The 11,179-nt window shown below is 43.3% G+C and overlaps 2 protein-coding genes across 6 annotated transcripts in view; one reads left to right on the top strand and one right to left on the bottom strand.

Annotated features, from left to right (window-relative positions):
• Positions 1-382, bottom strand: part of LOC115176525 (ubiquitin carboxyl-terminal hydrolase MINDY-3) — a 50,916-nt gene extending 50,534 nt beyond the window's left edge. The window contains exon 1 of the mRNA XM_029736555.1: positions 1-382. This exon is cut by the window's left edge and continues 571 nt beyond it. The gene's annotated coding sequence lies outside the window, so the exon portion shown is untranslated.
• Positions 383-654: 272 nt separating this feature from the next.
• si:dkey-12j5.1 (probable assembly chaperone of rpl4) overlaps positions 655-11,179 on the top strand; it is a 31,640-nt gene continuing 21,115 nt past the window's right edge. For 2 of the 5 annotated variants that reach the window (XR_003872239.1, XM_029736558.1), the window contains exons 1-8: positions 658-835; positions 4,575-4,684; positions 4,821-4,967; positions 5,103-5,255; positions 5,430-5,551; positions 5,638-5,761; positions 6,452-6,556; positions 6,740-6,808. Coding sequence is in view for 4 of the 5 variants with exons in the window: in XM_029736558.1 (XP_029592418.1) it covers positions 769-835; positions 4,575-4,684; positions 4,821-4,967; positions 5,103-5,255; positions 5,430-5,551; positions 5,638-5,761; positions 6,452-6,556; positions 6,740-6,808 (897 nt within the window). In the remaining variant the exon portion in view is untranslated. Of the gene's footprint in view, positions 836-4,574; positions 4,685-4,820; positions 4,968-5,102; positions 5,256-5,429; positions 5,552-5,637; positions 5,762-6,451; positions 6,557-6,739; positions 6,809-7,123; positions 7,495-11,179 lie in introns of those variants that run through there. The other 3 variants (XM_029736561.1, XM_029736557.1, XM_029736560.1) reach the window with 3 other exon arrangements.

The following is an 11,179-nucleotide window of genomic DNA, read 5'->3' as shown; positions in this document are numbered from 1 at the left end:
TCGCTCCTAGTAGCCTGCTAACGATAACTCGTTAGTACCAGTTTGCTATGTTTTAGCTAGCTAAATGCATAACGTTTTGACGTTCCAAAGAGCGCTGAGGCGGTGGCAGTTTAAATTCAGGTCTGAATGCCGGTAACTTTCGTTTAGTCAGTTGTTAGAAGGCAAACCCCTGTAATAGATATCCGAATTAGTAAAATCTTGAAAATAAATATGCTTGTCGTCGGTATCAAAGACTAGCTAGAAGTATGTCATTCGTCTATTTACAACAGCTGTTTGGAAATGTGTATTGAGTGACGAAACCGCTCGTAGTTGTGGATTGGTCCAAATCCAGAATGTTCTTGAGGCACGGGCTCCAGCTTGGCAGCCCATTGGTGAGTTCAGACTGTCATTTATTCACATCATATCTTTCCCGCCTATTTTCCGTCTACATTACTTCAATGACGTTTGTTTCAACGCTTTCTCAATGGAATTTGATGAAAGACTCAACTAATTAAGGTTGTATATAGTACATGAGACAAGAAAACGCAACATCAAATCGATTGCCTTTGACATTCTCAAACAGCGACTGTTCTTACTGTCATTCATATAACTGGAACTGTTTGTCCACTATCATTCTCCGTAGCTGCTGGGTTAGCAGTACTGAGCATGTGCACTCACACATACGCAGTACTGCGCGTGTGCACTTACCCGACGCGTGGACTAATTTATCCCCATATTTTTACAGTGATTCTAACATAAATTATTTGATCACAAATCGTCATTGTTGTAATGGGAGGTCAAACCAAGGGCAAAAAGAAGAGCAAAGCCAGAAGGAAAGATCTGCGCTCTAACGGAGGTATGTTACACACAGTAACTAACGTGTTAGCTAGATCGCTATAAAGGACAGCTAGTGTTGTTGTCCATGTGTGATATCGGTTATATTATGTGTGATAGCTACAGTGCCTTCAGAAAGTATTCATACCGGTTGACTTATTTCATATTTTGTTGTCTTACAGCCAGAATTCAAAATGTATTAAGTATATTTTTTTCCCCTCACCCTTCTATACACAATACTAAATCAAATGTATTTATAAAGCCCTTTTTACATCAGCAGATGTCACAAAGTGCTTATACTATTAACCCCAAACAATGCAGATGTAGAAGCACGGTGACTAGGAAAAACTCCCTAGAAAGTCAGGAACACAGGAAGAAACCTAGAGAGGAACCAGGCTCTGAGGGGTGGCCAGTCCTCATCTGGCTGTGCCAGTAAGGCCAGATTGTTCTTCAAAATGTTCAAACTTTCATAGATTACCTGCAGGGTCAACTAGTAATCACAGTGGTTGTAGACCACCGGTCAGTACCTCAGTAATAATTGTCAGTTGGCTTTTCATAGCCGAACAGAGGTCGAGACAGAAGGTGTGGTAGAGAGAGTCGAAAACAGCAGGTCCGGAACAAGGCACGGTAGCACGTCCTGTGAACAGGTCAGGGTTCCATAGCCACAGGCAGAACAGTTGAAACTGGAGCAGCAGCAAGACCATGTGGACTGGGGACAGCCAGGAGTCATCAGGCCAGGTAGTTCTGAGGCATGGTCCTAGGGCTCAGGTACTCCGGGAGGGGAGGGAGAGAGGGAATTAGAGGGAGTATACTTAAATTCACACAGGACACCAGATAAGACAGGAGAATTACACCAGATATAACAGACTGACCCCAGCCCCAGGCACATAGACTGTTGCAGCATAGATACTGGAGGCTGAGACAGCGGGTGGGTCGGAGGACTTTGTGGCCCCTTCCGATGATACCCCCGGACAGGGCCAACCAGGCAGGATATAACCCCACGACTTTGCCAAAGCACAGCCCCCACACCACTAGAGGGATATCAACAGACCACCAACTTACTGCCCAGAGATACCCCATATTAACAAAGTGAAAACATTTGTCAGTGATTGCAGCTGTGAGTCTTTCTGAGTAAGTCTCTAAGCGCTTCCCAAACCTGGATTGTGCAACATTGGCCCATTGTAAAAATTAAAAATAAATTCATGTTATTCATCTTTGCTAGACAACCATTTGCAGGTCTTTCCATAGATTCTCAAGTAGATTTAAATCAAAACTGTAACTCGGCCACTGTCTTCTTGGTAAGCAACCCCAGTGTAGATTTGGCCTTGTGTTTTCGGTTATTGTCCTGTTGAAAGGAGAATGAATCTCCCGGGGTCTGGTGGAAACCATTCTGAACCAGGTTTTCTTCTAGGACTTTACCTGTGCTTAGCTCCATTTGGTTTATTTTTTTTATCCTCAAAGTGAAATCCCTGATCGGTTTCCTTCCTCTACAGCAACTGAGTTAGGAAGGACGCCTGTGTCTTTGTAGTGACTGGGTGTATCGATACACCATCCAAAGTGTAATTAATAACTTCACCATGCTCAAAGGGATATTCAATGTCTGCTTTTTGTTTTACCCTTCTACCAATAGGTGCCCTTCTTTGCAAGGCATTGGGAAACCTCCCTAGTCTTTGTGGTTGAATCTGTTTGATTTTCACAGCTCGACTAAATTACTTTACAGATAATTGTGTGTGTGAGGCACAGGGATGAGGTAGTCATTCAAAAATCATGTTAAACACTATTATTGGTCACAGAGTGAGTCCATGCAACTTACAGTTGAAGTCAGAAGTTTACATACACCTTAGCCAAATACATTTCAATTCAGTTTATCACAATTCCTGACATTTAATCCTAGTAAAAGTCCCTGTCTTATGTCAGTTAGGATCACCACTTTATTTTAAGAATGTGAAATGTCAGAATAATAGTAGAGAGAGATTTATTTCAGCTTTTATTTCTTTCATCACATTCCCAGTGTGTCAGAAGTTTACATACACTCAATTAGTATTTGTTAGCATTGCCTTTAAATTGTTCAACTTGGGTCAAACTTTTCGGGTAGCCTTCTACAAGCTTCCCACAATAAGTTGGGTGAATTTTGGCCCGTTCCTCCTGACAGAGCTGGTGTAACTGAGTCAGGTTTCTAGGCCTCTTTGCTCAAACACGCTTTTTCAGTTCTGCCCACAAATGTTCTATAGGATTGAGGTCAGGGCTTTGTGATGGCCACTCCAATACCTTGACTTTGTGGTTCTTATGCCCTTTTGCCACAACTTTGGAAGTATGCTTGGGGTCATTGTCCATTTAGAAGACCCATTTGCGACCAAGCTTTAACTTCCTGACTGATGTCTTGAGATGTTGCTTCAATATATCCACATAATGTTCCTTCCTCATGAAGCCATCTATTTTGTGAAGTGCACCAGTCCCTCCTGCAGCAAAGCACCCCCACAACATGATGCTGCCACCCCCGTGCTTCACGGTTGGGATGGTGTTCTTCGGCCTGCAAGCCACCCCCTTTTTCCTCCAAACATAACAATGGTCATTATGGCCAAACAGTTCTATTTTTGTTTCACCAGACCAGAGGACATTTCTCCAAAAAGTATGATCTTTGTCCCCATGTGCAGTTGCAAACTGTAGTCTGGCATTTTTATGGCGGTTTTGGAGCAGTAGCTTCTTCCTTGCTGAGCAGCCTTTCAGGTTATGTCAATATAGGACTCGTTTTACTGTGAATATAGATACTTTTGCACCTGTTTCCTCCAGCATCTTCACAAGGTCCTTTGCTGTTGTTCTGGGATTGATTTGCACTTTTCACACCAAAGTACATTCATCTCTAGGAGACCGAACACGTTTCCTTCCTGAGCGGTATGACGGCTGCGTGGTCCCATGGTGTATATACTTGCGTACTATTGTTTGTACAGATGAACGTGGTACCTTCAGGCGCTTGTAAATTGCTCCCAAGGATGAACCAGGTCTTGGCCGATTTCTTTTGATTTTCCAATGATGTCAATCAAAGAGCCACTGAGTTTGAAGGTAGGCCTTTAAATGATGTCAATTAGCCTATCAGAAGCTTTTAAAGCCATAACATCATTTTCAGGAATTTTCCAAGTTGTTTAAAGGCACAGTCAACTTAGTGTATGTAAACTTCTGACCAACTGGAATTGTGATACAGTGAATTATAAGTGAAATAATCTGTCTGTAAACAATTGTTGGAAAAATTACTTGTGTCATGCATAAAGTAGATGTCCTAACCGACTTGCCAAAACTATAGTTTGTTAAAAATAAATTTGTGGAATGGTTGAAAAACAAGTTTTAATGACTCCAACCTAAGTGTACGTAAACTTCTGCCTTCAACTGTATGTGACTTTAAGGACATTTTTGCTTCTGAACTTTAGGCTTGTCATAACAAGAATAGGAGTTGAATAGTTATTGAGTCAAGACATTTCAGCTTTTCATTTTACATTTTCAAAAACATCATTCCACTTTGACATTATGGGGTATTGTGTGTAGGCCAATGACAAAAAAAAAATCACAATTTAATAAATGTTCTATTCCGGCTGTAACACAACAAAATGTGGAGAAAGTCGAGGAGTGTGAATGCTTTCTGAAGGCACTGTAGCTCGCTAGTCCACTCTGGAAAGAACAATTTTGCGAACTAACTTGCTAGTTAGCTACTGTAACTGTAGCCAGACCTATGTAGGCTATTGTTGACAATAGGGACTGTGTTGCAACAGGCTCTGGATTGGCAGGTCTGTCACCTCAAGATAGAATGAAGCTGAAGATGCAGGAGAAAGCCAAGAAAAAAACTGCTGAAAAATATACTGTAGAACAACTATTGGAGAAGGTAGGACACACACACACACACACACACTCCAGACAGGCTCTCTCTTTCTCCTGTTTCAGATGGAGTCAGGAGTGTACGGACAGTTTGGAGTTTGCCACACGCTGTACACTAACATCTGTCCTGTGTTGTGTTTCAGACCGAGGAGTGTATGGACAGTTTGGAGTTTGAGATGGCGGGGAGGTTCTGTCAGCGAGCACTAGAGGTGGCGCCTGACAACCTCCTTACCCTGGACCTGCTAGGACACATCCACTCTGAACTGGGAGACACACAGAGGGCCAAGGAAATATCCTTCAGTGTGTGTGTATGGTGTGTGCATGCATCTCTGTGTGCATGCATCTCTGTGTGCATGCATCTCTGTGTGCATGTGTGTGTTGTGCAAATGCACATTTGTATGTGTGTTCCTTAACCCCAGCTCTAAGTGTTTCTGCGTGCAGTGCAGTTGAGTCCTGAAGAAGGTCATAGTAAATACATGTCTCTAGGGCAGATGCACACAGGCCAGGAGGCTGTGCAATACTACACCAAAGGAGTACAGATACTACTGTGTATGCTGGAGAAACACGCACAAGCCACAGTGAGTACACAGACACTCATGGATCTTGTTGAATGCATGTCTAACACAGAATACTAGGAGGAGCTGTTTCTTCAGTCTGAACACTTCTACTGACTGTATCATAAACTGACTGTCACAAACTGGCAGCCAGAGATGCTGAATACTTCTACCTCAACCATCCCCCTGCCACCCCAGGCTGATGCAGGAGCTGAGGCAGCAGCCTCCCCACTCCAGGACTCGGGGTCAGAGATCCCGATAGCCAGAGACTTGTGTGTGGCCTACTGTTCTGTGGCAGAGATCTACTTCACTGACCTCTGGTAACACAAAAATCATATTTACATTTTTGTTACCTGAAAGGCCTGTTGTGTATTGAATTCACAGATTTGTGTTTGTTTGTGTGTAGTATGGAGGAGAGGGCAGGAGATCAGTGTCGAGAGGCCATAGAGAAAGCGCTGACCTATCACCCTGACAACCCAGAGGCTCTACAGCTGATGGCCAGCTACCTGTTCAGTACAGAGAAGAACCAGGTCAGTACACACACACACACACAATATGACTATAAATCAGAGGCAGGTATGTCTCACGCTAAGTTATCATCTTGTTAAAGCAGCGATCAGAGTTAATTCATGTGAGAAAATGGAATCATTTGGACACAGGGATCACATCTGACAAAGAGAGGAGGAGGAAAGATGGGGAGAGAGAGAACAAAAGAAAGTGATGAGGGGAGAAAGAAAAATTGTCTATAAGTGAACAATCAGAGCATTTGCAATTGTCATACAATTTTATGATAATCTGCTAGTCCTAGCACTGCAATGAGACAGGCCTCCAATTCTTCGGAGAGCCTTAATCTTTAGGGAGCAACAATAACAGCTAGCTAAGGATTTATTCCTAAATGACTCTTACATTTCAAAGAGGGGACAAGTTTTGGAATACTGCAGCTCTTCTCAAGGTTACTTCTGTAAATATCTCCTCCAGCCACCAGATGGCACTGTGGATCTAACCAGATGGAGTTGATTTGACAGTTGTGTGTCACCTTTATTTAACTAGGCAAATCAGTCAAGAACAAATTCTTATTTACAATGACGGCCTACCCCGTCCAAACCCGGACGACGCTGGGCCAATTGTGCGCCGCCCTATGGGGACTCCCAATCCGGCCGGATGTGATGCAGCCTGGATCAGGGGAGCAGATGTCAGATTGTGTGTGTGTGTGTGTGTAGGAGGGGAAGGAGTACCTGATGAGGAGTGTGGATGCATGGCTACCTGCCCTGAAACAGAGTGAAGCTCCACCCAGCAGAGAGGACATAGAGGAGGAACACACACAGGTGTGCGCGCGCACACACACACACACACACACACACACACACACACACACAGGCGAGTCAGACAACCCAGAGCATAAAAGCCAAGTCAGAGGGCCAACTTATCGCTCTGTGTGTTTGTGTGACTTTGTCTGTGTGAAAGCAATTCTGTGAGTGTGTGTCTAACTGGTTTTGTTCCCTTTCCAGAGTGACATCCCACCATATGAATCCCGCATCACCACGGCCAAACTCCTCATAGAGGCAGAAGAGTACGAGGTAGGAGTATGTGTGTGTAGGATGAGTTTTCTATGTGAAAAGGCCAGTGCTCTGTATTCTTTATCTTTGCCAGAGATCATCTTCAGTAATAGAGGAGTGGTCATTACCCAGAGAGAGAGGTAAACGGAGGGAGGAACAGAGATGATAGGATAGATGGCTTTAGAAAAGATCTGGAGGGAGAGGGGTAGAAAGGTGTGTGTGTGTGTGTGTGTGTGTGTGTGTGTGTGTGTGTGTGTGTGTGTGTGTGTGTGTGTGTGTGTGTGTGTGTGTGTGTGTGTGACACATTGTTTGTCTTCATCCTCCTGCATGTGTCAGCAAGCCACACACACAACAGAATCAGAAACAATTGAGGTGGAGATGAGGATGAAGATTGCTGTGAGCCTGGAAACATTCACCACGATAACAACAAGATGGAAGCAGCAGATAACAGGAGATGCAGGACAAGATTACTCAGATCTAGAGTAACTGAGACTATTTTAGTCTTCTATTGTTAAAAAAAGTATAATTCTGTGTTGTTTCCACACAGCAGTGCTAAACCCAGAGGCAAGTCATTAACATCGCAGTTTTCAACTCTAAAAACAACAACATTCTAACTCATAAATTACACACACACATCGGAATCGAATAGGGAATCCGTTGTTAAACAGCAGACAAGAAGAATTTGACCCTAGTAGAGCAGAGGGAACGAGGGAAGGAAATGGAGGAGAGGAAGATGGTGGTTATAACCAGGGTCAAATATAATTAGCAGAGGCTATGAAAACGGATTTCTCACCCACCTCCCACCCATCTGGAAACTTTTTTCTCATAACTATGGATCCGAAAGTTCTACACATGTTATTTTACACATTCAAGTTTTTCTCTTTACTGTACGCTTTACTCACCCTCTTCTGAACTCAATTTGATATTTCTGAACAGCTGAAATAAAAACTCAGTGGTGATACACTATATATACAAAAGTATGTGGGCACCTTCAAATTAGTGGATTCGGCTATTTCGGCCACACACGTTGCTGACAGGTGTATAAAATCGAGCACACAGCCATGCAATCTCCATAGACAAACATCGAACGTAGAATGTCCTTACTGAAGAGCTCAGTGACTTTCAACATGGCACCGTCAAAGGATGCCACCTTCAACATGGCACCGTCATAGGATGCCACGTTTCCAACAAGTTCATCAAATTTCTGCCCTGCTAGAGCTGCCCTGGTCAACTGTAAGTGCTGTTATTGTGAAGTAGAAGGAACAAAAACTGCTCAGCCGCAAAGTGGTAGGCCACACAAGCTCACAGAACGGGGCCGCCGAGTGCTGAAGTGCAAAGTGTGTAAAAATCGTCTGTTCTCGATTGCAACACTCACAACTGAGTTCCATACTGCCTCTGGAAGCAACGTCGGCACAAGAACTGTTCGTTGGGAGCTTCGTGAAATGGGTTTCCATGGCCGAGCAGCCGCACACAAGCATAAAGATCACCATGTGCAATGCCAAGCGTCAGCTGGAGTGGTGTAAAGCTCGCCGCCATTTGGCTCTGGAGCAGTGGAAACGTGTTCTCTGGAGTGCAGAATCACGCTTCACCATCTGGCAGTCAGACGGACGAATCTAGGTTTGGCTGATGCCAGGAGAACGCTACCTGCCCAAATTCATAGTGCCAACTGCATATTTGGTGGAGGAGGAATAATGGTCTGGGGCTGTTTTTCATGGTTCGAACCCTTAGTTCCATTGAAGGGAAATCTAAACGCTACAGCATACAATGAAATTCTAGACAATTCTGTGCTTCCAAATTTGTGTTCAGCATGACAATGCCCCTGTGTACAAAGCGAGGTCCATACAGAAATAGTTTGTCGAGGAACTTGACTGGCCTGCACAGAGCCCTGACCTCAACTTGGGATGAATTGGAATGCCGACTGCGAGCCAGGCCTAATCGCCCAACATCAGTTTCCGACCTTACAAATGCTCTTGTGGCTGAATGGAAGCAAGTCCTCGCAGCAATGTTCCAACATCGAATGGAAATCCTTCCTCAGAAGAGTGGAGGCTGTTATAGCAGCAAAGGGGGACCAACTCCATATTAATGCCCATGATTTTGAAATTAGTTGTTTGACGAGCAGGTGTCCACATACCTTTGGTCACGTAGTGTGTATGTATATATACAGTTGAAGTCGGAAGTTTACATACACTTAGGTTGGAGTCATTAAAACTCGTTTTTCAACCACTTCCCAAATCTCGTGTTGACAAACTATAGTTTTGGCAAGTCGGTTAGGACATTACTTTGTGCATGACACAAGTAATTTTTCCAACAATTTGTTACAGACAGATTATTTCACTTATAATTCACTGTATCACAATTCCAGTGGGTCAGAAGTTTACATACACTAAGTTGACTGTGCCTTTAAACAGCTTGGAAAATTCACGAAAATGATGTCATGGCTTTAGTAGCTTCTGATAGGCTAATTTACATAATTTGAGTCAATTGGAGGTGTACCTGTGGATGTATTTAAAGGCCTACCTTCAAACTCAGTGCCGTTTTGCTTGACATCATGGGAAAATCTAAAGAAATCGGCCAAGACCTCAGAAAAAAAATTGTAGACCTCCACAAGTCTGGTTCATCCTTAGGAGCAATTTCCAAACGCCTGAAGGTACCACGTTCATCTGTACAAACAATAGTACGCAAGTATAAACACCATGGTACCACACAGCCGCCATAGCGCTCAGGAAGGAGACGCGTTCTGTCTTCTAGAGATTAACGTACTTTGGTGCGAAAAGTGCAAATCAATCCCAGAAGAACAGCAAAGGACCTTGTGAAGATGCTGGAGGAAACCGGTACAAAAGTATCTATATTCACAGAAAAACGAGTCCTATATCGGCATAACCTGAAAGGCCGCTCAGCAAGGAAGAAGCCACTGCTCCAAAACCACCATAAAAAAGCCAGACTACGGTTTGCAACTGCACATGGAGAAATGTCCTCTGGTCTGATGAAACAAAAATAGAACTGTTTGGCCATAATGACCAAAGTTATGTTTGGAGGAAAAAGGGGGAGGCTTGCAAGCCAAAGAACACCATCCCAACCGTGAAGCACGGGGGTGGCAGCATCATGTTGTGGGGGTGCTTTGCTGCAGGAGGGACTGGTGCATCACAAGGAGGGAAAATTACGTGGATATATTGAAGCAACATCTCAAGACATCAGTCAGGAAGTTAAAGCTTGGTCGCAAATGGGTCTTCCAAATGGACAATGACCCCAAGCATACTTCCAAAGTTGTGGCAAAATGGCTTCAGGACAACAAAGTCAAGGTATTGGAGTGGCCATCACAAAGTCCTGACCTCAATCCTATAGAGAATATGTGGGCAGAACTGAAAAAGCATGTGCGAGCAGGAGGAATGGGCCAAAATTCACCCAACTTATTGTGGGAAGCTTGTGGAAGTCTACCTGACATGTTTGGTCCAGTCAAACAATTTAAAGGCAATGCTACCAAATACTAATTGAGTGTATGTAAACTTCTGACCCACTGGGAATGTGATGAAAGAAATAAAAGCTGAAATAAATCAGTCTCTCTACTATTATTCTGACATTTCACATTCTTAAAATAAAGTGGTGTTCCTAACTGACCTAAGACAGGGAATTTCTACTAGGATTAAATGTCAGGAATTGTGAAAAACTGAGTTTAAAAGTATTTGGCTAAGGTGTATGTAAACTTCCGACAACTGTACTTGTTAACAAAAAAATCAAGACCTAGAATTGCCTTTGGTGTATCCCACAAAAAAGGTTCACTGTTATAAGCTAACCTTTTTTAGATTTTAAGCAAAATTCCCCAAATTCCCGGGCTTAACTTCGGAAACCGGAAAGTTTCAGACCCTTTGCAACCCTAGTCCCCAGCACAAGGTGTACCTGTGTAATAATCATGATGTTTAGTCAGATTCTTGATATGCCACACCTGTCAGGTTGATGGATTATCTTGACAAAGGGTAAAAGGCTCACTAACAGGGATGTAAACAAATTTGTGCACAAAGTTCGAGAGAAATAAGCATTTTGTGCATATGGAACATTAATGGGATCTTTTATTTCCATCACATTTCAATATTTTGTTCAGTGTATATGAAGGCTAGGCCTGTCTGTTTTATCGTATATTACCATAGCACAAGAAAAACATAGTCTACACGTTGCATTGGAGTGATGTTAAAGGCACAGTGCAGTCAAAAATGTGATTTCACAGTTTTTTGAAATATACTCTCGACCAGTTTATTAGGCACGCCAGTCTAGTACTGGGTTGGATCCCCCTTTGCCTCCAGAACAGCCTGAATTCTTCAGGGCATGTACATGTTGCTCATTTGGTATCAAGGGACCTAACTTGTGCCAGGAAAACATTCCCCACACCATCACCATTAC

The sequence above is a fragment of the Salmo trutta genome, chromosome 37, assembly GCF_901001165.1.
Source record: "Salmo trutta chromosome 37, fSalTru1.1, whole genome shotgun sequence".
NCBI lineage: Eukaryota > Metazoa > Chordata > Actinopteri > Salmoniformes > Salmonidae > Salmo > Salmo trutta.
This window is presented reverse-complemented; position numbering and strand designations above follow the sequence as displayed.